Source organism: Nyctibius grandis, chromosome 8 (assembly GCF_013368605.1).
Source record: "Nyctibius grandis isolate bNycGra1 chromosome 8, bNycGra1.pri, whole genome shotgun sequence".
Classification (NCBI taxonomy): domain Eukaryota; kingdom Metazoa; phylum Chordata; class Aves; order Nyctibiiformes; family Nyctibiidae; genus Nyctibius; species Nyctibius grandis.
Window position 1 is genome coordinate 409825 of NC_090665.1, and position 26313 is coordinate 436137.

Below are 26313 nucleotides of genomic sequence, written 5' to 3' on the forward strand. Positions count from 1 at the left end.
TTTGGGTTTTGGTTGATTGCTTTTGGGGAAATGACTGTTTAGGGAGCGGTGCCTGAACGCGGGTGCTTCAGATGCGAGGCTGTCCTCTGCGGGACGCAGTGCTGTTGTATAGTCCTGTAATTTGTGTCTGAAGTTATTCCATAGCTTCAGCGTGATGAATAGAGAAGTAATTCAGCTACTGGCCTTGCCGTGCTCTGAAATGGGGCTGACCCCACGGCTGTGCGTGCTCAGCACGGGGGGGAGGGAGCCGCCCGGCCATGGCGGCCGCCGGCCACGAGGGGGCGCAGCGGGCGGGGGCTGCGGCCTGCGGTGCCCCGCGGTGTCCCCCGGGGCTGCCCCGCGGCGTCCCCCGGCCCGGCCGCCTCCCGGCGGAGCCTCGAGCTCCTCTCTGCCTCTTTTTGCCTGTCCCAGCCGTGCCACACGCCGTTGGCTCTTTCCAAGCGCGTGGAGGCTGCTGGTCACAGGACATCATCGTGGAGCAGCTTCATGGGCTCAGATCAAGTCGCTTTTCCAGCGTAACGCGAAGTTGTTGTAAAACAACATTGCCTGGGAGTAACGTGGGGTACCAGCATCCCAGCTGCCACCTTAGAGCGACCACCGCTCAGGCAGCGTCTAAATCACGCCTCTGCTCTCCCCAGCCCGCCGCTGTTCCCTCTCCTTGCCCCATAACTGACTCAGCCGCCCTCGCTGCCCCTCGGTGGGAGGCCTGTGGGAACGCGCCTGGGAGCAGAGACCCCCCCAGGGTCCTCCTCAGAGCGCAGCTCCTACCCCGCTTTGCTGCATCCCTCCCCTACCTGCATGTTCCTGATAGTCAATACCACACACCCACAGAACCAACCTCAAACCAAACACAACTCACATTTGAAAAGAACTTTATTTAAAATCAGAGATAATACATACTCCCCCCCACTCCAGCTATGTACAAATCCAAGAGCAGGGGTTGTACGTTCCCTCGTACGGCTCGGTGCTGGGGCACGCTCTTGGCCGCGCTGGTTTACACCAGTCCCAGCGATTTCACATGGAAATATGACAACTCATACAAAAGATCTGATCCTTCACGGCTAACAGGCATTTAATCAATCTCTACAGAAACTTTTTTCTATTACTTCTAATATAACCAGATTTTTAATTTGCCTTCTGCTGAGAGACCTGAAAACAGACGTCTTCCTGCAGCACCTGTGTACAACAGCAGGCCCATGTCAGACTGCCTTTGTCTGCCACCACGGGCAGCGAGGCCATCACAAAGCCTGGGCCAGCGGCAGCAGAACGTGATCAATAGCAGCATTTTCCACCGTCACCCCAAGTCACAGTCGTCTGCAGATGCAGGGAGGGCTCTTCTCTTTTTCTCTTCAGTATCACTGAGGAACTGTGATCATCCACAGGGAAGCAGCTCAGCACTGGATCCATCGTTAGATGAAATCGAGTTGAAAGCAGGATTTGCCTTAAATAGGGTTAAATACGTATTGCAAGACACGTCACACGCTGCAGCCGCCGCACGTAAAAGCAGGACTGTGGGCAGGAGGGGCAGGGTCCCGGCACCTGCACGAAACATTCCCATACAACACTGTAAAATGTAAAACTGTCACCACTCGTGGAAGGTTGTCCGAGAAGCATTTACAGCGCAGCGGCGGCCGGGAGAGGCGCGGTGTGCCAGCAGCTCCAGCGTGGGGTTATGTCAGAAACAGCTGCTGCCCCGTCACGCCGGTTTGGAATTAACACCCATAGCTCTACACAAACAAGCATTTCGCATTTATTAGGACGAGGTGTAGGATAAAGCTTTCCGTCGCGGCCAGTGCCCGAGCGCTCACACACTGCCACATGCTGCAGGGAGACTACTCTACGCGTACAGAGAGGACGAGTGGCCGAGGGAAGCTACAGAGCGCCTATCAACATGCTGCTACGAAAATCCTGGCTCCCGACTTTAAATAAAACCATTTCCAGCTATACAGAGACTTGTACGGATCTCACGACTGGCGTTTACAACACACGTCAATTCCTACGTATCTACATGGCGTACAGCTGCACGTATCTACAGCGGGCAGGGCTGTGCACCTCACCGAATAAGCAGGTCCACGATGGTAGATCAACAATATAACTTTATTGCTTTGTACATGTGGTGCTGTTCAAGGCACTGTGGCACGGGCTAGAAAACTCGGAATGACTCGTGAAGGGACCTGGAATGCGACGCCGAGCTCCGCTCCGCGGCAGCCGGGGCTGGCGGGGCGCCGGCCGGGGGGGGGACAGCTCCCGGCAGCGCCGGGGGGCCCGCCCGGCCACGGGCCCCTCACATGCCCATCCGGATGCTCTGGATGATCTGGAAGATGGCTGCAAGAGAGCAGAGGGGGGGGCGCTGGGCGGGCAGCGCCCGCAGCGGGGGCGGGCGGCCCGCACCGGGCTCTGCGCGGGGGCCCGAGCCGGGCCGCGGGGAGGGGCAGCGCCGGGGCCCAGCGCCGCCGCCCGCCCGCGCCCGCTCCGCGCGCTCACCTGATCCGCAGACCACGAAGATGAACAGCGCCAGCAGCCAGGGCCCGACCGACGCCTTCTCCTCCGGGGCCGTCCTCTGCGGGCACAGCACCGCCGTCACCGCGGCCCGCCCGGCCCCCGCCCCGCCCCGCCCCGCCCCGCCCCCCCGCGCACCGAGGTCTTGGCGACGTTCCCGCGCTGCGTGATGTTCTTGCTGTGCTTCTCGTTGGCCATGCGGATGCGCTGCTTGGCCACCATGGTGCGACCGCCGGCCGCCCGGGCCGCCCCGCCGCTCCCGCCGCTCCGCTCGCCGGGCTGCGCGCGCCGACCCGCTGCCAGCGTCAGCACCGCGCGGCGCCGCCCGCCGGAAACGGGGCGGGGCCGCCGCCCGCCGCCAACCCGCGCGCCCCGCGGCAGCGCTTCCGGGGCAGCGCGCGCCGCGGCGGGCGGAAGCCGCCGCCCCCGCGTCACGTGCCGCCGCCCCGCCCCCGCCCCGCGCGACGTGGACGCCTGCGGGGCAGCAGCGCCGCCGCTCACCCGGAAGCGGAAACCCGGCCCGCCGCGCGCCAAGATGGCGCCCCCCACGCCGCTGCTGGCAGGTGCGTCGGGCCCGGGCGGCGGCGGGGCGAGCGCGGGGCACCGAGCACCGAGTACCGGCCGGGCTTCGGCTTCGGCTTCGGCTTCGGCTTCGGCTTCGGCTTCGGCTGGAGCTGGGACTGGGGCCGGGGGCGGGGCGGCGCTATGCCGGCCCGGTGCCCTCCGCCGGTGCCCTCCCCAGGACACGCCGCCGCGGCGTGGCCGGCCCGGGCCCCGGGAGCTGGCGCCCCTGCTCTGCCCGCCGGGCCCGGCCCCCGCTCCGCTCCCGGGGGGCCGGGCCGGGCCTCGCCGGTCCGGGTTCTTGCCCGGTGGGCACGCTCAGCCCTTGGTGCGGGCGGGCCCGCGGCCGGGCCTTCCCCTGGGGGTGCCGGTGCTTGTCCCCGTCCCCTTCTGGCCTGAGCCGCCCCCGCGGGAGGGGCTCGGGGCCGTAAGAGCGTGTTTTTTAAACCGTGCTTGTTCTTTTTCCTGGGTTAATTCTGTCGCGCGGCCAATGGGCACCTGGTGAGGCGCCCCCGGAGACGCTGCGCTAGGGGAGACGGGGCGACCCGGGGCTCGGCGCGGGTGGTGGCAGCCCCGGGGCCTTGCAGCACTGCATTTTGTGGGATTCTTTTTAAGAGCCGCTCTTCCTTTTCTCTCTTCTTTTTTAAGATGTCCGTGACATAAGGGAGATGCATTTTTCCTTTCCTGGGTTTCTATGCTTTGAATCACAGCATATTTATGAATATTGAATATTGAATGCCAGCATATTTATGCTCACTTGGGTGTACCGGGGGCTGCAGTTGTTCAGGGTGGATTTTTGGACTGCTTGCTACTGTCTGTAATCTGTTGGAAATTTGGATCTTAATTTTTCTTGGGAGCCTGACGGAGAACCTGGAGAACAGGCTCATGGCAGGGGTGTGAAGCCAGTGGATCGTATTTAAAATGGTGTTAAAACATACCCTTGAGGTACGTTAGGGGCATGGTGTACCCCCAGTGAAGTAGGTGGAGATCTGAAATCAGTCAAAACAGTATTTTATCTGAACTAATAAACTTATCACTTAAAATGTTTTTTATCTGTTAATTTCTAAAGCGCAGTTAATTTCTCAAGGCAGTTAAAAGAGCGGCACTGCAGAGCAGTGGAGGGGTGTTTGGTGGCAGACGTTACCGTCACCCAGGTGTGGGTTCCGTGGCGTGGGTCACGCACAGACGGAGCGGGAGCGCTGCTGTCAGACCTCCCGGGCACCGCTGGCCCTGACGCTTCCTGCAGATAACGTGGCTGCAGAACCTGCAGGTTGAGCTAGCCCAGACCTGGCCTTCTTGAGTCCTGTTTGTCGGAAAAAAATGGTCACCTCGGCAGGCACCTTTGGTGGCCCAGGAAGATGCATAAACCACAGCTAATGCCTGCGTAACAATTGCCCGTTTTGTGCTTTAACTTTGAATTTTAATACACTTGTAATAGAACTACCTTAAAAAATTTGGCTTATTCGCTATATGACAATTCCAGCTGCATGATTCTGCATGAATCTGTCTTTATTTCCTGTTTGTTTTCTACTGCCGTAAGCATGGCAGCGTCTCTGAAAAGAATGAAGTTTAAAATGTGTTTTACATTGATCTTTCATGCCTTCTGTTTTCCAAGTTGAACTTCAATGTTGAAACTAACAATAGGGCAAATCCTGTCTCATGTCAGCAAAAAAATCAGCCCGATGTAATCTTTCTTTGGCAAATGCCCTTCCTGTGTCCAGGCAGCTAATCCTGGCTTTGGGGAACATCTGGGCAGCCCTTTTCAGCTCCATCGTGCAGGGCTCGGGCGGCTCTGGCAGGGAGGGAGAACTTTCAGCTCCTGCAAGTTGGGCTTCGTAAAAGTGCCTCCTGTGACCAGGTTGAGGTCCCTTGTGTAGGAGGAGATGTTGTCCCTTGTGTAGTGTGAGGTCACCCTGCGAGATGGAGCCGGATCTTGTTTTGTGGTGTCCAGGGAGGGGGGGGTGGGCAACGGGCTCAAACTGAAATCCAGGAAATCGCCTTAAACATAAGAGAAACTATTTCACTGTGAGACTGAACACGGGCGCGGGCTGCCCAGAGAGGCTGTGGGTCTCCATCCATGGGGATGCTCCCCTCCTGGCCGAGCACAGCCCCGTGTCCTGGTGTTGCTGCTCCTGCTGGAGCAGGGGAGGGGGCCCAACTCTGCCCCTTCACCCCCTCTGTCCCGCGTTTTAATCCTGCGGAAGCCTCGGGTGAAGCCAGGTGTCTTGGCACGTGTTATGTTCTGAATGTCCTTTACAACACTCTCTCTAAAATGCAAGCAGGGGAAAAACACGTGCAGGTCCCAAGGTTCACAAACCAGAAAAAGCTTTTGCTTTGGATGATTTTGTGAATTTGAAATGATAGTTATTTGTTTACTCTTCCAGTGAGAGGATCCGAAGGGCTTTACATGGTGAACGGGCCGCCGAGTTTCACAGAGAGCACAGCATTTCAAAGGTACTGTCATTATCACTGTTTTTGATCTTTTGCACAAAAGAAATAATTGTCTAAAAAGTAAAAGTAGACTCTAGAGTTGAAGAATGTAGAAACGTAAGTGAATTTTTTCCTACTGTCAATAGTTCAGAAAATTGATGGTTTTGAAGGCTTTACGCTCGCCTGATTTCTCATTGCCCAGGTAACAATCACTGAACATTTTGCACTGTTACAAAGCACTACTCAGGAGCACAGCAGGAAAATTGGTGTTTTGCTTTTAATTTTTGTTAAAAATACCTTAACTTATGCAGTATGCTTGAATACTAATGTGCATTTCTTATTTCTCTAGGGACTCTGGAAAAAATTGCAAAGCTGTTGCTTTTAGCAAGGATGGTTCCCTCTTTGCCTGGTGCAATGGAGAAAAGTTGGTGCCTTTTATGATATTAATAATTTAGTTTGTATTAAATAAACTGGATCAGTTATGCCTCATTTACTCTTGTCTTTATAAAGGCTATTGCTATTAATGCAGGTGTTTGCATACACGCTTTAAATACATGCAGTTTATTTTTGCATTATTCACAGCAGTGGCTTTGTTTCCTGAATATCGGATGAAATATCTACTGTCTCTCTCATATTTATAATGCACCCATTCCTGTGGAAACTGGAGATGCTTTATTTGGGTTTTTTTGTTCATAGTTCCCAGTACAATAGTACCTGGTTTGCTGGGATTCATCGATTAGTAAAGTTCACAGAAAATTAAGAGTCTATGCACCTTCTGCACAAACATCCCAAGGTTCCTTTTTTATGGAGCAGGTGCATTATAGAGTTCACTGGAGATCATCCTTTACATACGAGTGCATCACGGGGCTGCTGCTGTAAAGAGGTGGTAAGGCTGCTTCTGAATTGTCAGTATTCTGACTAACAGGTTAAAAATACCTCCAAAAGTATTTAGTAACTCCATTTACCCATTCCTTTCAAAGCAGGTAACTTAGATGCAGGATTCGTTACTTTTGCTGTTGTTTCTGGTTCTCCAAAGTATTCAGACTCTTCATTTTCCATTAAGAACTTTATTTTTGTCAATTGGAAAGGTCCATTTGCAGAAAATGTTTGTGGGGAAAAGATGTTTTTCAAACAACCAGGCTGTGTATCCCGGTACCCATCCTTTAAATGAGAATATTCCAAATGGCAAATCTTTCCGGTCCTGCTGTGCCTCTTTGTTTTGGGGGCTGCCCATCTTCCTTTGTTTTTGAGGGGAGTGGTTAGTGAGATGGTGAGGAACAGGCTCCTAATGCAGCTTCTGAGAACAGCAGTGGCTTGGACACGTCTTGATGTGATCTTTTCTGTTTCTTTGCATTCCCTGTGTGACAGATCTTTAATACACGGTGTTCAGAGGTGCCGCTTGACCTTGTCTGTTCAGCGGTCTGACCTTTGCTTTTTATTGTCCATGTCTCCCTGCCTCCTCCAGCCTCAAAAAGCCCAAATCTTAAATGCTGTATCCTTATAGATAGAAGACCTTTAAAAATACATGGGATAAATGTGTGGTTTAATTCAGTTAGAATCTTTCTGTTGGCCGTTGCTCAACTTCAGTGCTGTGGAAGTGTGGACTCTACGGATAGAGTATATCTTGTCTCTTGTTCACAGTTTAAAAGTTGCAGATAAAAATGTGTGATATGTTTTGACCAGTGCTTTCACTTAGTTTATGTTACGCTTGGGTGTCTGGTTTTAAAATGCCTTCTTGCAAAAATTTAGTAAAAGCAGGAGGGGAAAAAAGCTCTGCTAATTTTGTTACATTAGCCAAATCTGGGACAGATCTGAGAGTCAAATACGTGAAAAGTTAACTTGGCTATTGATTAACCATTCTAAGCATGTTTTATTGAAATAACATCTTTTGGTTCCAGAGTAAATATTGTTAGTGTCACCAGTGCTGAGTTACTGCGTTCCTTTGATCTTCCAAAGGCAGTTTGCCTTGAATTCTCGCCCAAGAATAATGTTCTGGCAACGTGGCAGGCCTACACAAGTGAGTGTTTTACCAGCTGTAAAAGTACACGGGGTAACTGCGTATTTGAGTTCAGTTTGCAGGCTGTCCATTACCTGATTTGTCACTGTAGCATATTTAGTGGCTAAACGAGCAGTATAGAAAGTGTACAGAAAATTGCTTGCATGATCAAGTGTATAGTGGAGGAGGGTGGGATGCATCTTCTGAAGGCATCTGGTATCAGTCGTTCTTACAGATACTAGATCAGAGTGCATGTACTAATGATTATTAAGTAAATCACGTGTTTCTAAATATTCCTAACAGATGTTAGTGCAAAGAGCGTGTTTGGATAATGTGCTGTTCAAGCAGTTTATATGGGTGTATAGACAAGGAAAACTGTAAGCTGTCTTACAGTAGTCATGTCCTCCACTGGGCATAGCTGACTTGAGTGTTCTCCACTGTCCAGAGGGCTTTATTCTCTCCTCTGCCTCTCTGTGGGGTTTATGTTCCTGGTTTACAGTCTCATCTAAGCTGTGTGTCTGAAGTAGACGGTGTAAATGCTTCCTTAGACAGAAAGAGCTGGCCATAAGCTGAGCGGGTGGGAAGTGGCCTGGGACAGGTTGTAGGAGAAGACAAGGCAGCACAAGCAACAGAACTTAATCCCCAGAGACCACTGCTGTAATCCATGCTTTCGTTGCAGCTGCTAAAGATGACACGGCGGGGGTGCCCAACCTACAACTTCATGATGTGAAAACTGGAAAATGTTTGAAATCTTTCATCCAGAAGAAGATGCAGAACTGGTAAATAACACTTCCAGATGCTAATTGTATGCAAAGAAATGTGGCTTCCAAAATCTGAGCCGGGTAGAGAGAGCTTTTGGTGTGGTGCTGGTTTTCAAAACACTGCCTGCTACGAGCTGAGAGCAAGTATCTGTGCTTGGAAGTGTCTTTGGACGTGGTTCTAATTGTTCATTTCTTAGTATAATTCAATACCATTTTGCACCACAGAGAAAGCTGGAGAGACATTAAGTCTAGTTGTATATTTTTTTCACTGTGCGGATGTCATTTGTCCATTTGAAACATGTGTCATGTTTGAACTTGCTTACTTTAAAAATGGAGGAAAAAAAATCCTAGACTGCTGAAGAAGAGCATCATGTGGTGTTTCTAATTTTTTCTTTAAATGTAGGTGTCCTTGCTGGGCAGACGATGAAAGCATTTGTGCCAGGAATGTAAACAATGAACTGCACTTCTTTGAAAACAACAACTTCAGTACGCAAGTATTTCTAGAAGACAGTTTCATTGCATTCTATGTAGGCATCTTCTTCTGGGTGTGTTTTTTTGGGTTTCAATTGTTTTCCTCATTTCTTCTTTTGCTTGCTCTTTATTTGAAATATTGCCTACATCCTGTTTGAATTTGGAGTTCAGAATAGTTATGTTTTAATGAAGTATGTTTTCACTTTCTTGTTTATCTTTTCAGTGACTTATCTAGTATGAAATGCATCTAATTTTCAATGAAAGAGGCCTGATTCTGCATTGTTTCTCATTTAATGAGATCCAGGAAATTGTCAATAGAGAACGTGGTCTATGATTACTTCTTTGGGTTGCATGTATTCTGTCAATGAGCTATTAAAAAATGAAAATTGATGGCAAAAAATGAAGTTGTGAAGGTAGAGCATTTTTTTTCAAGGAAATTTACTGCTAGTGGTAGAATATTTGGCATCAGCAGAGGTTGGAAAGGGGAAGAAAAAAGGACGATAAAAATGAATTAGAACAAAAATTTAAAGGAATACAAGAAAACTGCTGCGGGGAGAACAGTGGTGTGTGGTTTTGGTGGTTTTTGGGGTTTGCTATTTTTTTTTTTATATAAAGCTGATACAAGAATTTATTCTGGGAGCTAAAAACACCCTATGAGAGATGCTGTTTCCTGAGAATTAGCCCTGCTGATGTTAACGGAGCTACGTGAGGGAAGCAGGGAATGTCTGTTCCAGTGCAGACTTCCTTGCTGGAACAAGGTTGTGGGTTGCTGCTGTTCATTTATTTTTTACAGGTGCATTTCCTGTAAAATGTTTGTGTCAAGGGGCAATGTTCAGCACAGAACAGCCTTATGAACGCCTCCTGTCAGGGAGAATCACCCAGTAAAGCTGTGAGGGGAGAACCCCTGGCTCTCTCTAATGGTGTGTGTTATCTGGACGGGACTGATGCTGCTTCCCCTGAACTCAGCACAGATAAGACGAAGAGCACTGTGCCTTGCTTAAAACATGAGCTGTGTTCACGTGGGGTTCAGAAGCCTCCTTGCTGTTTGAACTTCCAAACACTAGATACTGGATTTCACACCTAGGTTTGGTTCAAGCTGGTTTTGTAAGTAAAAAGGTGTGATGAAATGGGAAGGTAATGCTTGTTTGTCTAGTAAAAGAAATCCTTTATCATTATGTATGCTGTTCTTTATTATCCATGATACAGACCCATAAAAAGGTGTGGTTAAGTAATCCAGGCTAACATGGTTTGTCATTAACGTCATCACATCTGTGACTTTTGGTTTTTTTTCAGATACTATTGCAAATAAACTGCATTTGCAGAAGATTAATGACTTTGTGTTATCTCCAGGAGCACAGCCAACCAAGGTACTTCTGATGTTGTTTCCATTTTTTTTCTTGGTTTTCTTTAAAAAATTACTGTAATTTTAGTACAGCGTACTAGTAGTGAGTAGACCCTGTGCTACCAAGAATATAATCTGCAATAAAATCTCGTGCTTTGTCTCAGGTTGCTGTGTATGTTCCTGGCAGTAAAGGCGCACCGTCGTTCGTTAGGCTCTATCAGTATCCCAACTTTGATGGCCCTCAGTCTGCACTAGCCAATAAAAGCTTCTTCAAAGCTGACAAGGTGACAATGCTATGGAACAAAAAAGGTATAACAGCTCTATGTTTAAACTTTTATATTCCACCCATTTTGGATTTAATTACTTTGTTTACTCTGTGGGTTTTGCATTTAATTTGCATGTGCAGATCAGTACTGAAGACAGCCATTAACACCAATGCAACATTAAGGTTACAGTTCTCCCTGACGTGCTCGTAACTTTCCCGTGTTGACCTCCATGATTTTGTGTGTTGTAATTCTACATGTTGGTAAAGTTTGCAGTTGAATAGCAAATTCAAATTTAATTTTGAATTTGTGATGATAATGTATTTAGACTGTAAACATAAGATTATACCAGAGCATAAACTGATCTTAATCCATAAAGTTGTATATATGCAGATGTATCACGACTGGGGTGACTTGCACAGTCCCCTGTGTGTGCTTTGCTCTTTGTTAGCAATGAGCTGTTTGGCAATAATTGTGTAAAAACTGTTTTACTTCAGCCCACGTTGTTTGGATTACAGGGAAGGTGTTACGTACACGTAGAAACCAGTTTTGGATAAAAGAGATGTACATACAAAAGTTGAAACATTTTATTCAAGGACTGATCGGGATGCTTGGCTTCTGCCTTAGATTACTATCTTTTTCTGGCTGCAGAAGTATGTTCACTTGTCATTCAGTGGTGTGACTTAGCTTGCACTTTTCATCTGAGAAGGGAAGATAATTCATTCTCTTTGGCTTAACATTTAGGAAAAAATAAATTCAGGAGAGAATAACAGCACTGTAATGGAAGCAGCTAACTAGAATTCGTAATCAAACTAATTTCTCTTTGTTCATGGTAGTTTGTGCAATAGTTTACATAATTTGCAATAATTGTACTGAAATAACTGTATGTCTATTCTATTAGCCACTGCTGTGCTAGTAATAGCTAGTACGGAAGTTGACAAAACGGGTGCTTCGTACTACGGGGAGCAAACTCTGCACTACATCGCAACTAACGGGGAGAGTGTGATCGTACAGCTGCGTGAGTAGCTCTCGGGCATTTTTCCCATTGTATTATAGTGCTCAATAGTGGGAATTGCTGAAAAAAATCCCAAACTGATGTCTGTTTTGTAAAACTCTGTGTGAGCTGACACAGGCAGGACGCAGGAACAAGCACAGAACCGTGGATAAAATGCAAAGACTAAATTTATTCCCATGACTGCGCGAACCAGGGGATCTCCAGAGCAGTGCCTGGGCAGAGGCACACACAGCAGGGACGCAGGCACCGTGGAGCTTGGTCCTTGCTAGAGAGAGTGGGAGATTTCGAACCTGCTGCTTTCCCTGTATGTCAGGGGTTTTTTGCAGGGGTCGTTTACCACTGTGCTTTGGTCCTTCCCGTAGCGGGGCAGGAACCTCAAGCGTGTTCACTAAGGTGCCTCTGAGTCCGTCACAGGCCTACGTTACCTAAACGCAGATGTTCTACTTGCCCAGCACACCAGGCTAAGCAGCAGTTAGTAGTGTGGTATATGTGTTTTTGACACCCCAGCTGCAAGTCCCTTGACCATGTTTACGATCCTCCTTGCCAATCTTCCATTATATTCCCACACTTTTTTTTCCAGCAAAAACAAGGGGTGGGCACTTGGAGTGAGCGGTGCCTCATTTCTTGTGGATTTGTATCTTCTGGTTACTTTTGAAGCTTTTTTCCCACTAGCATTTGTAGAGGATTTCTTGGTTTTGACTGATACGTGCTCGTGCTGCAGCCTTTCCCTTAGCTGTTGGAGCCCCTACAAAGCTGCCCTCATCTCTCCAGCTGCCCACTGCTGTGAACCATGCAGGAACGTGATTTTCTGCCAGACCCCTCTCTGTGCAGTTGCAGCTGGTTAATGTCACCTTAGAAGTTTTAAAGGGGCAAACACAGAGACAGTGTGATTGCAGAGCCTAGTTTCTAAAGATAATGAGGCTTTAGAATAACAATGGGAATGAACAATTAAATCTGATATTTTGGGTCAACATCTAGATTTAAGAATTGTCAGTAATGCACTTGGCATTCATCTGAAATACAGGTAAAGGTATGCAGATTATGAAAAGTTATAATGACCTATGGTTTTTATTTACACCTGTAGTTTCCATCAGTAATTTGTTATTCTTCAATATCTCCTAATGTTCCAGCCCCCAGAATACCTTCTAACACTACCAAGTTTTAATCATCACGTGTAAAACCGTTTTTTGTGTGCTCTCTCACTTTATAATCAGTCATAAAATACCGTGCGTGAGCACGGTCCAAAGATAACTTAGATCAATATTTCTTAGCTCTACAAAGCTGAACTATGCAATATTGCTTAGATTTAAAAAAGAGGAACTAGTATCCAGCTGGTATAAAACTCCTGTTTTTGCAGGTTTCCAGTGAGACAGTTTGAGAAGGTCCTGAGAGATCAGACTTGAATAACGAGGAAAAAAAAAAAAAAGACTTTTTTTACATGAAAAAAATATGCTTACTGTTAAGTGCTCATGCCGGCCCTACAGAGGTAATTGGGAATGGCTGCAGTTATTGTTGCAAAGCTTAACTGAAATTATCAGAAGACCAAATGCTGTTTCTACCTCTGTTGTTAGCAGAATTCATTTTCACTGTCAATAATTAGATCACAGCATTTTAGCAAAGCATGAAGTTAAGAATCGCTGTTGATTTTATTTTTGCTTGCACTGAAAAGGCACAATCTCCCAACAACAGCTGCATATTTTCCTTTTCCTTTAGCAAAAAATGGACCTATTTATGATGTCGTTTGGAACCCCAATTCTGTCGAGTTCTGTGCTGTGTATGGTTTTATGCCTGCCAAAGCAACGGTCTTTAATCTGAAATGTGACCCTGTGTTTGATTTTGGCACCGGTCCTCGCAACGCTGCCTACTACAGCCCCCACGGACACATCCTAGTGCTAGCAGGATTTGGAAATCTCAGGGGACAGATGGAAGTGTGGGACGTTAAAAACTACAAACTCATTTCCAAACCAGTAGCCTCGGATTCCACATACTTTGCTTGGTGCCCTGACGGGGAACATATCGTAACAGCTACGTGTGCTCCCAGGCTACGAGTCGGTAACGGTTACAACATATGGCACTACACTGGCTCGCTCTTACACAACTACAAAGTTCCATTGAACGAAGAAATGTGGCAAGTGCTCTGGCAGCCCTTCTTGGATGGAGTGTTCCCAGCGAAAGCAGTAAAATACCAGGCAGTTCCAAGTGAATTGCCCAGTGCTGAGCCAAAGCCCGCTCAAGCGTACAGACCTCCAGCCCTGAGAAACAAACCTGTAACAAGTTCCAAGCTTGTAAGTAGATGGTTTCATATATGAACTAAATGGTTCTGTTTCATTGCATTGCCTGTCTTTGAAGCTTGGCCTCAAATATGTGTGTATTTAATGAGAGACATTAGAAGAGTAATCAGACTGACAGTAGTATTGGGGGGGGTTGAGAGGTTTTCTTGGTGATCCTCTGACACTTTGCTCACTGTTTGCGAGAGTGTACGCTAGAAAACTGCAATGTCTTTGGTCCAAATACTCCCCTTTTACAAAGTCATTTGCAAACTTTAAAAATGCTCTCTACAACATGCACTGGAAGAATAAACTGCAAATTGGGTTTATAGTGAAATTGGGTACTCTGGTTAAGGTAGAAGCCTCTGATCTGGGAGACCCGACTTACCAGACTGTTGACTGTCCTCCCAACAGCGCCTTTTGTAAGGTGACTTGCTAGAGAGAGATAGCAAGTTAGCAAGTCAGCTGCAGTTTAAACAGGTTTCTTGTCTAATTAGTGTCTTCTCTGCAAGTTTTCAAAGCAGGCTGAGTAGCAACTAATTACATTTAACAATTGCACCCTTGATGTTTACATCTTGGAGAGCTTTGATTTTGAGCCTTGTGCTTTTGAAGGAAAGACTGCTGCTTGGCTTGTGAGGAATCTGTTAATCACGCTAATGTCTGATTTTGCAAATGATCAGTCAGCTGAAGTAGTAGAGAAAAGATGTGTTAAATTAAATAATTCTGTTTACTTATATGGGCAAGAAATCTTGTCGTATGCGTTAAAACAATCCAGCTCCTCAATTAAGAGTTATCTTAAAAAAAAAACAAAAGACTAAACACCCCCCCCTTTCACCTCCCATCTAACACCCCCCAGCCCCCCAGGAAACCCCACCCCATCTCCCAGTAACCCATTTTCCTTTCTTGTCACTAGGAGTTTGCGTGTAAACGTTGTCAACAAAAGCAAAATGCCAAGCTTCAGTCACTTTGTGCTGTTTTATTTCTCTGTGATTATATCCCCCCGAGATAGAAAACATGATGATTTTGTTATTATACCAGAAATCCATGAAATCTTTAGGACATACAGGATAGTCCTGTCCAAACTTGAGAACGGATGAGTCTGAAACCCTTTTCACACTGTCTTCTGCTACTTGAAAGAGAAAGGGCACATAGTTTGGGGTTTTTTTTTTTCCTTCTTGTTTTTCCTTCCTCTTCCTTTATGGTTCTTGTTTGCATATGGTGTTGTCTTAAGTAGGTTTGGGGGTGCAATATTAGGTTTTTTTGTACCAACACGCTTGCCAGCACAGAATACAGATTTTGTAACTGTTAATTTTGCATATCCTGCAGCATGAGGATGAGCCACCCCAGAATATGAAACCACAGCCGGGAAGCACCGATAAGCCACTCTCTAAAACAGCTCTCAAAAATCAAAGGAAGCATGAAGCGAAGAAAGCTGCTAAACAGGTACTGCAGAAGTAGTTGTTTCAAGGATAATGTTAATTAGTTTCACAAACGGCACTGGTCAGTCTCAGAGCAGTGACTGTTGGTTGTGCTGAGAGCCCTCTGCACGCCTTGTGCGTGCTGAGTTGTGGGGAGGGCGGTGGACTTCTTGATCGGACTAAAGCAGGTACACAAGGATGACTTGGCAATAACAGCTTTGGTTAGTTGCGGTGAATGTTAGCTGAAATCCATGTTAAGACTGAGTAATTCTGCCCTTCCACCTTCAGACATTCTGCAGTTTGCTCCAGCCTTAGGTGAGAGGTAAGAACGGACCCGTGGCTTTGATGTGTCCCCCCAGCAGGTCAGGGCTGAGGCATATCAGGGCAGACCAGAGACAGCCTGTTCTGGGTCAGCTCTTTGCTTGCTCTTCTTTGGCCAGGGAGATAAAAATCAGCTTTTGGTATTAGTCTTCCAATTTCTACTAACTTCTGAAGCAATAATCTCTTCAAATAAGGTTTCTTTAATTTCTTACACTGGTTTTGAGTCCTTTCTTTTACTTCAGAGACAATGACCCACCGGTCTACTTCATAAAATATTTGTGTATGTGTTTGTCGTGTCATCCTTACTGATGTTTCCCTATGCTATGTATGGTTGGTGTCTTGAGGAAGTAGAAATAAAACAAGAAACAGCATGTGAGTTGTTATTTTTTTGTGGACAGTATATATAGGTAATACATCAAAGCAAGCGACTTACAGATTTTGGAGAACACCAGCAAACTAGTGAAAGAAGAAATACTAAATGGATCCTTTGAAATTATCAAAGACGTTTTGCAGTCCCTTTGTAATCGAACATATTTTCTAGATAATGTATTTATTTATTTACAGGAGGCCAAAGGTGATGGGAACCAGGAATCTACACAGCCCACAGCATCACAGAATGCACCACGGAGCGCTGTGCCTGCCGTTACATCGGGAGATCCTGAAGTTGACAAGAAGATAAAGAATTTAAAAAAGGTGAGGGGATTTTGTTTTCTAATGAATAGCAGATTTCTCTAAGAGATGGTCTGTAAGATCCAGTCTGCTTGTAAGGTGACTTGAGCTCAGCAGGGCAGCATTTATACAGAGGGTAATTTCCTGAATTTGTAGACAACTTCCTCTGCTTTTGCATCTTGTCAAACAGCAGAGGTCATCACTTGCCAGGACTCCTAAAGATCCTACCAGAGCAGCACCTAGACAGCGTAGCAGTCACTGACAGGTGCATGGAAGAGTATTCCAGTCTCCTATGATGAATAGGCCTCTCAGCTGAGGGGCAGGGGTACAGCTTAAAGGTGTTTGTGCTTACAAAGCAGCTGTGTGGGCTGCTTGTTTATTGGGTCTTGGATCTGAGGAGGGAACCATGCGATGTGGTTTCAGTTTCTTCCTGACTTCTAAACGGTATGAGTGCAAAGTTGCCAATCTTGGAAATTCCTGGATTAAATAATTTCAGAGTGTGAGTTGTTTGGTTCAGGCTAGAGAATCTTTCCCCTTTCTGCATAATCCATCAGGGCTTTTTTCTCTTGGCTGCCTCCTGCTTTCTCCAGTCTTCTGTTTTGATTAAAGCCTCCAGGCTTTCTGAGGACCATGTGTGGTGAAGAGGGGTAGTGATAGTGGAGGAGGAATTTCTGGATTTGGATCTAGCCCTTCAGTCAGATAATGCATGGTGTTCATGTTTCAGAGACTAAGCAGCAGTTCTGTTCTCTAGGTTTTATTCTTGAAAGAAATGTCTTTTATTGGTGGAGAATTCCAGATTGAGCATCTGGAGATGCTAAAATGAAATGTGCCTTCCATATTGAGACCTGCCTTCTGGTATATCAGGCAATTCCAAGTGCAGGAGCTTCTAAGACTGTTTTTTCTATTCCTGGTTCACCAGTATTTCTGTTAGTGTGTTTTTTTTGTTTTGTTTTTTACAGAAACTAAAGGCAATTGAGCAGCTGAAAGAACAAGCAGCTGCTGGCAAACAGCTAGAGAAGAATCAGGTACTGTTAAGCTGTATGCATTTATTAATTTTATAAGAAGCTACATCTGTGACATCTTGTGCTTTTTTTTTGTTCTAGTTGGAGAAAATTCAGAAAGAAACTGCTCTTCTTCAGGAACTGGAAGACCTAGAACTGGGTCTTTAAAACTTCATGGAAATCCAGGCTGGCGTTAACACAAAGTTCATGCAAAACATAATTTGTATTAACTCGAACACAAGAAAATGTTTCAGCACATGACTGAGCATGCAGAAGTCCAGAGATGTGCTGCACACTTGCCTTTTAAAAAGCTTTCCTGAAGATTTGTGCACATGTGAAACTCTCACGAGTATCACATCAGCCAGTTCTGCTGTGGTTCAAACCAGAAATGCGCTTACGTTCTTCAAGCTTATTGCCTGAAGAACAGAACCCCCCTGTTGGTTTATCTTTCCTGTGTTTGGCTGTGAGGAGGGAAGTTGATGAGGTTTACCTGTTTGATAGCTTTATTATATTTAAAAAGATATGATCTTTATGCAATCATGGGATGTAGATAAAAATAAAGAGCATTTAATAATAAAGACTACTTCTATTCTTCTGTTACAAGGGCAGAGTCTTTAGAATAATGTGACACGCCACCAGGATCAAAAATAATTGACTGCTTGGGATAAATGAAGCTGCAAGCTGCTGCTGCGGTGACCCTTGCAAGTTTTTTACTCTGTGATTTTTATTTTTGTGAATTTTATTTTTCTTGTCTCAAATCCAGCTGCTGTGGGCTCCGGGGCCGGGGGGGGCTCCGGGGCCGGGGGGGGCTCCGGGGCTGGGGGGGCTCTGGGGGGCCCTAGCACCGGCGGGGCTGGAGGGGTTCCGGGGCTGGGGGGGTTCCGGGGGGCCCTGTCACCGGCAGGGCTCTGGGGGGGGTTCCGGGGCTGGGGCCCTGTCACCGGCGGAGCCCTGTCACCGTCGCCCCCCTCAGCGCTCCGGGGCAGCGTCCGTGCGTTCCCGCCTGCCGCAGAGCTCCCCGGGGTCACTCACCGCTCCGCACCGCCAACGCGCCGCCCCCGTGGGTGTCGTTAAAGGCCGCCGCTCCCCGCTCCGCCCGGAGCGCGGCCCCGGCGTAACGGCCCCGCTGCGGGCCGGGGGCGGGGCCTGGCGGGCGTCACGTGGCCGCCGGCGCCTGCGCGGAGCGGGGCGGCGCTCGCGTGACCTTGGTGCGGCGGCTCGCGCGCTTCCGCGGCGGCGACATGCGGGCGGCGGGGCGGCTGCTGCTGCTGCTGGTGGCCCTGGCGGCGGCGGCGGGCGGCGCGGCGGAGCAGGGCGGGCTGCCCGCCAAGAAGCTGCGCATGGCCTACGCCAGCGGGCCGCTGCTCAAGTTCCAGATCTGGTGAGGCCGCCCGGCAAGATGGCGGCGCCGGCCGGGCCTGCGCCTGCCCCCCCCTCCCCTCAGCGCTGCGGCGGCGGGACCCGCCGGCCGGGCCAGGCCGGCTCCGCTCGTCCGCCCCTGGTGCCGGGGGCCGCGGGGGAGCGCTCGGGCGAGGTGCCGCGGGCCCACCCCGGCTGGGGCGGGGGGAGGCGGCCGGGGCCGGGGCCGGCCCGGCTCCGTGGGCGAGGCTGGCGGCCGTGGCGGCGGGAGGAGGGAGCGGGGAGGCGGCGGGGAGGCTGGAGCGCGGCCCCGCGGGTGCTGACCCTCGCTTCGCGGGCCCTGGGCCGGGCTGTCGGCGCTGGCGCTCACCGGGCGGCTCTTGAGGAAAGGCCTCTGGAAAATGTCTGCCCGCGATAAAAGCGCTCCTTTAATGCGCGGTGTGGCGGTCTGCTGGCTTCGGTTGCGTTTAGGGGGAGCTGATGTTCTAGCAAAGACCGTGGTGAGGCGGTTGTGGGTTTTCTAACGGCTGTATTGCCAGCAGTCAGGGAGATCAGGCATCTTCGTTTCATTCTAAGAATATAAGTGATAGGAGAAGAGGAAACAGCCTCAGGTTGTGCCAGGGGAGGTTTATATTGGATATCAAGAACAATTTCTTCCCCAAAAGGGTTGTCAAGCACTGGAACAGGCTGCCCAGGGCAGTGGTGGAGTCCCCATCCCTGGGGGGATTCAAAAGCCGTGTAGATGTGGTGCTGAGGGACATGGTTAGTGGTGGCCTTGGCAGTGCTGGGTTAACAGTTGGACTCGATGATCTTTAAGGTCCTTTCCAACCAAACCAATTCTATGTTCTAAGAATATCATTGATGGAGTCAACTGCTCGGAGCAAAACCGAGCAGGAGCAGGAAGGGGTGAGGCAGTTCTAGCACATGCAGCTTGTTTGCGGAAGAAGAGAAGCCCTCAGTGCCCGTCACTGTCTTCTCATGGTGCCCTGAGGACGGGCAGAGCCGCAGCCCCCGGGGGGCCAGGAGGGACCCGCCGCTACCCGGGGTGCCTCGGCGGGGTGGGGAGGAACGAGAACGTTCTCTGCGGCTCCCGGAGCAGAGTCTGGTCCCGGTTGTGTCATGCAGGCCCATGAAGCACCGCCAAGGCGTGCTCAGTAGAAAGTAGTTGTTTGATTTGTTCTGCGGTGAGCTGAGGCTGGATAATCTTTACTTCCATTATTACAGAGGCAGCTGGTGGAGATGTGAGGCAAAGTACAGCTCTGTAATATTTAACCATCCCGTAGCTAATCTGGTCATCCTTATACAGAAGTAACTGGGAGCGATGTTACCTGTCACTGGGCAGCCCCAGAATGAGTTAAATTTAACTAGTGAGGAATTTAAACCGTGTTGTGTGGAACTTTTTTTTTTTGGACACAGAGCAAGGTGATACTTAAGCTGACTTCCTAATTTACCAGCTTTTTATGGGGCAAACAAGTAATTCCTTGCTTAGTGGGCTTTACCAAAGCATTGTCTCCGTGCTAGTACGTGAAAACAAACTTGGGTAAACTTGCAAATCAGTTTTCTTCTTTGGCGTGAAGGATTTTAGTTTTATTTTAAACTAAAGGGATTACAAACAGTGCAAGCACTAGTGTATGTTAACATCCAGCACTCCAGTTCCAGTGACAATCCCTGTCTGCATTTAGTGTCTCCTGAGGCTACAGGCGGGTGTTTGAGGAGTACACGCGGGTCATTAGCCAGCGGTACCCAGACATCCGAATCGAAGGGGAGAACTACCTTCCTCAACCTATATATAGGTAAGCAAATCACTAGCAGTGCTAATTGTCTTTTTTTCAGTACGTAGGCTCAGCACGGTGAGTGGTGAACATGTGTCTTTATGCTTAAATAATACTGAAAATGGAAACTTAAGGGTTTTTTTCATTATGGTTACATACAAGCTTGGTTATCTTCTCCCTTCCAGGGAGCCACCTTAGTTTTCCATGCAGATATTACCATCTGGATATCTATAATGTTCCAATCTAAAGTAAATTATATATTTAACTTTTTTCACAGTGAGTTTTTCCAGCTTTCCTTCATGATTTATCTGGACATAAGTTCGCATTTGTTGCTCAGGCTTACGCACTTAGTGACAGATTCCTGTAACAGGTTAAGGTTGCAGAGGAGGGAAGAGTTTGTTTTTAACCTCTAAATCAGAGGAGAGCTGACCTTACTGGAGAGACCACCAGGATGTCCTTAGCTACGGCTTGGGGCGGGAGCCCAAGCAAATCTGGAAAAAGACAAAATTATTATGTAAACCATTGTGTACATGGTAGAGAGTGATGCCATCGTTACTGTGGTGGCTTCTGAACCACTTCTTGACCCAATTACTGTTATAATTACAATGGTAGGAGTGCCACAAGATGGAATGCCTCAGTCGTAATTTGCTCCCTGGTTTAATTCTTACAAAGAACTGTCAGATTTTCTGCATCTGCTGGGAGATGCTTTACAAGCAAGTCGTGTGTGTCAGTTAAATGTGTCTCTAATGCACAACACCTTCCTTAAGAAACTGAATGTATGATCCAGTTTAGACATGTGTAAGTTGAAAGCAAATTTCTGTTTGAGGTCTGCCTAGAAAAAAATAATAATCTTATGCATGATGTACGAGAGTGGTGTCCTTCTGGAGATGCCTGTTTCTGTTAATGTGTGTTAATTTGTTGGTTTTTGTTGTTTTTTTTTTTTTACAGCAAGATAAACTTACTTGAAAAGTTTTGTATTTCCTCTGAAGCACTCGATTGTACACCATCAAAATTCTAATTAGGTGAATTATCACTATATAGTGGTGAAGTAATTGTGCACCTTCTAAGACACTTTTATGTGTTGTCTTTTGATAGGCACATAGCATCCTTCCTGTCTGTCTTCAAACTAGTATTAATAGGCTTAATAATCGTTGGCAAGGATCCGTTTGCTTTCTTCGGCATGCAAGCTCCCAGCATCTGGCAGTGGGGCCAAGAAAATAAGGTAAACAGCGTATTTTCTTCTTTTATTTTGAAAAAGCAGTTTTAGAATGACTTCATGATAGCGCTCTGCGAGTACTTCACAATTCGTACCGATTTAACTTTCATACCCTGCAGCCTTAACAGAACCTTTAGGCTTCTATAACTAAATGTACTTGGGAATTTTACAGTAGTGTAATTATTCTTAATGGTAGTGCTTCATGTTTTTGACAGACCCGGAGCTGATTCTCAGCATCTCTCTTCCCAAGCTGATGATGCTGCAGAGGGACAGCTGAGATTAACGTTACTGACAAAGATGATAAACAACTTTTTTATTTTTTAGGGCTTGAGAATAGAGTTTCAAGCCGCTATCGTTGGTGTTAAAATTACAGCTTCCCTTTTCTATTGTCTCATAACTGTTTTGCAGTTGTTGCTTTCATCAGGCTTTTGATAGATTGGGCATGCAATTAGGCAGCGGTTAGAAAAATCAAGCTGAAATGTTGTGGGTGTTTTTGGAGAACATACTCGGGCGTGACAGACTGTGCCTGGTGGGATGAATATCCCTGTGAGTCAGGACTGGTGATGCTAACGGATTAATGTTGTCGTCTGATTTATAGTAACCTTATTCCGGATTTACTCTACTAAGCAAAAGCAATTTATAAGTTTATTAACCTTTCTATATTTTACTGGTGCACAGATCCTCAAACCGAGCTGCCCAGTGTGGTGGGTCTCTGTCACCGTCAGTTCAAATGCACAGAAGCTGTGTATGTCCTGGTTAATTAAATGGGCCAAATACAGCACTGAGCTGGGCTGGCTGCATATGTCTGATCTGTGATGGTGTGAACAACTGACCACTTCATAAATTGCAGAGGGGAATTCAAAGACACCTCTAAACTTCCAGTGCTCATTAGGAATGAATAAAATCAGCTGTGGCTGACGTCTTTGGGATTCTCTGTGTTCTCTTCTAGGTTTACGCTTGTATGATGGTCTTCTTCCTGAGCAACATGATTGAGAACCAGTGTATGTCCACAGGTGCATTCGAAATAACTTTGAATGGTGAGCTGAGAACTTTGTTTGAGGAATTGCGTTGTGTTGCGTGTGTACCCACAGATCTGTGAGAGCTGTTGTGTTGGGAGAATGAGGGATGATGGTATGAAATGTGGGGAGTTTTAAAGTGTGATGGTATGTGGTACTTGCTGTCCATTTTGGAACTTCAGGTGTTAGATATCACAAAAATGATAGAAGTCTTATAAAGCAGTTTATACAGATGTCAGTTACATACATTTTAAATGAGCTATGTAAAAACTTAGGGGAATGCTTGGTCACTTGCAGTGATTGTATTATGTTCTTTCTTTGCGTGTGATGTGCATTAAGAAATTACCAACTAGGGAAGCATACTCTCCAGTTAATTAGATGCTTTCCCTGTTCTGTTTTGTAGTGTGGTTTAGCCTTGGTATCCTATTAAATCCGTGGCTATTCCCAGATTTTTCGGTACCAGCAGTACTGATTTTTCAGGTTAAGAGTCTGTGGACCTTCTGCATTCAAATAATTCCATAGTTTTAAAGATTATGTAAGCTTGATGGAGTACAGAATTTTTCAGGCTCTAGGTACAAGTATGTAATCTAGCTCTGTGCTTTATAGTCTTGATTTATGACTGCAGGATGCATTTCAATAAAGTAGTTTCTCAGTCATGTGCTGCAGAACCTTTTAAAGACTGACAGCATTGCATCAAAGTCGTTGAACTCGATGCACTTCTAGTCCTAAATCTCAGATCAGAATTGGCAGCAGAGCCTTCCTAGGGGTGAGCAGTCAGTCTGGACTTGTGTAAGTTGCTGGTTTGCATTTTGGGACAGCGCAGGTCCAGTCTGGCTTCTGTTTTGTGTAGATGGTGGCAATTGTATTTTTCAGTGTGGGTTCATGAGGTGCTATAGCACTGAGGGGTGTTTGGGGGAGGAAGTAGTTGTCATCATCAGAAACGAATGTTGTGGTTACCCTAAAGTGTTTATGGACTGTGCTGCCTGTTATGTTTCTGGGAGGGGAAAAAATAATGGTTGCAGCTACTTTGAGTGGAACCTTCCAAGCCAGGTCTTGGTAAGCAGAACTTTTGAGGGTCAGCCTTAGATGTTAGGCAGAGTGAGATGAAGACTAGCGAGACCCACAAGTTTCAAAGATGTAGCGATGCTTTGAAACTTGGTGTGCTGTTCTGCCACTCACTAAGCTGTTTTTAGACATTCTGTCAATGGATATTTTGAATCTCTAAATCTGTGTGATGTACTTCTGAATGGAAGCATTAGACTCTGTTCTCCTAGTTGGACTGGGTTTGAGTATAGCCAGAGGTTTGAAGCATTGTTGATCCAGGTATTTTCCTCAATATAAAGTAGTACCAGCTTGCATAGCTTCCTAGAGCTCTTAAATGTTATGTTTGAACTAGCCCTACGTGTTTTCTGACTTTGTCAATGTAATGGTGCTTTTCTCCCCTCCGTGTGTTTTGTGGTAGATGTTCCAGTGTGGTCTAAGCTAGAGTCTGGCCACCTCCCTTCCATGCAGCAGCTTGTACAAATTCTCGATAACGAAATGAAGCTCAATGTGCACATGGAGTCAATGCCTCATCACCGATCATAGCCCCATCTATCAGCACTGAAACTTCTTGTAAGTCTTCTTCCAGTCTCCAGCTGTCTGTTGACTCGGATGTGAAGGGCTGCATGTTGCAGACTGAACATTGTAATCGTATGTTTGTTCATTTGAAAGTGTTTTACTGGAGAACCACCTCCAGTGACTTTAACTTGACATGTACGATTTTACAGGTACTGTTTTGGTAGGAGGTTTTGGGTTGGGGTTTGCCTGTTTCAAAACTGGAAGCTGGCATTCCTTTGGGCAGAAAAAGATGTGTCACTGTGTGCAGAAGGGCTTAAGTTAATGAGCTGTGTTGCGCAGAGATCAGAAACACACTGCATTATGTGCCTCAAAACAGTCTGTGTGCAAAGGATTTCTCTATAACGTGTACCCTAACTGCACTGCCTGACCCTGGAAGGTAGAACATTGTCTTGCTCCCGTCCGTGTGCTGTAGGGTTTTAACCTTTGCAAAGACACCCGGCCTGTCGGGAGCAGAGGGTTCGCATCCCTGCTGATGTATTTTGTGACAAACCAGTGCCATGTTCCCGTGTCGCCTGTGGCTTTCTAAACATTGAGCTATGATCCTTCATGGGAACATCGCTGTGCTATGAAAAGGCTGTCCTGGTGCAGGAATGGACAGTGGGTGCTTAGGAGACCACCCTCCACTAACCCTCCTGCGGCTTCCTGAAGCGGGGGATGCAGAGAGATTGCTGCCGCAGAGTCCTCGGGTGTGTCCTGTTTGTTCAGTTAAGTCTGGTGTGTCCTAGTCATTTAGCAAGAGTTGCCTTAATCATGAAATGAGTTGTTTCATATTTTTAAAATGTTATTTAGTATTAAAAAGTTCGGTGTTTCCTGTGCTTGTCAGATGGGCTTGCTGAAGCCCAGCATCCTGTGCATATGGATGTGGAGGCTCTTGGGCAGTATTCGTTGTTACAAAGTAGATTGGTGTCACTTTTAAGCTTACAAAGCATGCTAGGACTGTTGTTGTGTAGAATTTAATTGAATGGATATGAGTTTAGAAAAACAACAACAAAAAACCCCATTCAGTTGTGTTAGGAGAGTCTGATAGTGAGGCTTAGTGACTTTGTGGTTTAATGTCTCCTTATTTAAATCCATGCTAATGTAATGTCATTCTGATGGTACCTTTGTAGGCAAACGCCCAGAATAAAACAGTAGTCGTACTCTTGCTGTGAGTTATGACCTCCCAGGGGACCCTGTGTGTAATTCAGGTTTACAATCCGAACCCTGGCTCACAGGACGCCCCGGCGCTCCCTTCCAGCAGCGCTGGAGGGGGTTTGCTCCCCCCTCTAACGCTTGTGTCTCCGTTCCCAGGCATTAAGTGGTGGTTTCCAAGGGCAGCGTGGCTCGGACCCATGAAGGCCTGTACTGAAGACAGCCCGCTGTTAGTACAGACTGGATGCTTCTCTCGCAGCCACGTGGTGCCTCCTGAAAAAAAACTTAATGAAAGACCTCTTTCAGTGCTGGGCTGTTTCCAGATACTGCACAGTCACGGAGTGCAATAATACTGTATAGTTTTTTTAAGATTTCATTCGACCAGTTCATAGCTCAACAATGCAGGCATTACTAATTGTAACTTATTTTATATTCATGTTTCACACAATGGCGGATTGAGTTGGTATCTAGTTTTTCCTTGGAAAATAAAAAAGTTTGTTTAATCTGTTGTATTTTATATGAATTTATGTTCTTTTTGTAGTTTAAAATGGAAGTTACAGGAGTGTCCGATATTGTCCTAAGTCATTGACAGCTGTCTATCAGATATCTCTAATGTGGTTAAAGCAGGTTTGTATATTTTTCAAAATATATGGCAGAGTTGAACAGTGCATTATATACTAAATTATATAAACAAAATTATATGCAGAGTAGTTACATCATTTTGTGACGTCAGTAAAACTAAGATCAACTGCTCCTTCGGTTGTGTTGGCCAGCCCAAGAGGGTTTTCCTTGACTGTTCTGAAGGGATGAGAAGCTGGGCCTTTCTACTGTCCTAGATAGAATCCAAGAAAGTTAATTTAAAGTGTTCTCATTTACTGTGTGAAGTACCTTGGTTGAGTCACCGATGGATATTCTTGGAATTGCAATGGAAAAATGCATAAAAAGCCTGCTTTCCAAAGCCACTAATCTTGTGTTTGTCTTGTCTGAGCCCCTAACGCCCTCTGTGCTCTGGGGGGAGCACGCAGAGCTTTGTCTGCTCCTTCGTGTGATGCGGGTGCCGGGGGCGCGCGCTGGTCGAAGCCATCGTGAGTGCTGTTCTCTTGCAGGGGCTGGGGATTGCCCTCGCGTTGCCTTCCCCAGGCGGCAGCCCCTGTCTGCGGCTCCTCGTCACCGTTGTGTCCCCTG

General features: G+C 46.9%; 3 protein-coding genes across 5 annotated transcripts; 2 read left to right on the forward strand and 1 right to left on the reverse strand.

The window, feature by feature from the left end:
- Positions 1-855: 855 nt before the first annotated feature.
- Positions 856-2800, reverse strand: SERP1 (stress associated endoplasmic reticulum protein 1). 2 transcript variants are annotated; one of them, XR_011048668.1, is made up of 4 exons: positions 2638-2800; positions 2485-2560; positions 2058-2325; positions 856-1539 (listed from the first exon to the last, which is right to left on the reverse strand). XR_011048668.1 is itself a non-coding variant. In XM_068406687.1 (3 exons), the coding sequence occupies exons 1-3, from the start codon at positions 2719-2721 to the stop codon at positions 2285-2287; spliced, it is 201 nt and encodes a 66-aa protein (XP_068262788.1). In that variant the 5' UTR covers positions 2722-2800; the 3' UTR covers positions 856-2284. The 2 variants fall into 2 exon arrangements, 1 of the variants encoding a protein (XP_068262788.1); XM_068406687.1 differs by having other exon boundaries at positions 856-2325.
- Positions 2801-2975: 175 nt separating this feature from the next.
- EIF2A (eukaryotic translation initiation factor 2A) lies at positions 2976-17592 on the forward strand. 2 transcript variants are annotated; one of them, XM_068406685.1, is made up of 14 exons: positions 2976-3062; positions 5445-5514; positions 5840-5914; positions 7389-7507; positions 8166-8265; positions 8651-8733; positions 10012-10085; positions 10225-10369; positions 11225-11341; positions 13052-13623; positions 14932-15048; positions 15909-16037; positions 16973-17038; positions 17117-17592. In XM_068406685.1, the coding sequence occupies exons 1-14, from the start codon at positions 3035-3037 to the stop codon at positions 17180-17182; spliced, it is 1761 nt and encodes a 586-aa protein (XP_068262786.1). In that variant the 5' UTR covers positions 2976-3034; the 3' UTR covers positions 17183-17592. The 2 variants fall into 2 exon arrangements, with proteins under 2 accessions (XP_068262786.1, XP_068262787.1); XM_068406686.1 differs by lacking the exon at positions 2976-3062 and adding an exon at positions 3459-4005.
- A 648-nt stretch (positions 17593-18240) lies between these two features.
- On the forward strand, positions 18241-26090 carry SELENOT (selenoprotein T). The gene is made up of 6 exons (XM_068407055.1): positions 18241-18395; positions 20056-20166; positions 21241-21367; positions 22311-22398; positions 23840-23991; positions 25288-26090. Exons 1-5 carry the CDS (start codon positions 18256-18258, stop codon positions 23962-23964), a joined length of 591 nt encoding a protein of 196 aa, XP_068263156.1. The 5' UTR covers positions 18241-18255; the 3' UTR covers positions 23965-23991; positions 25288-26090.
- The last annotated feature ends 223 nt before the right edge of the window (positions 26091-26313 follow it).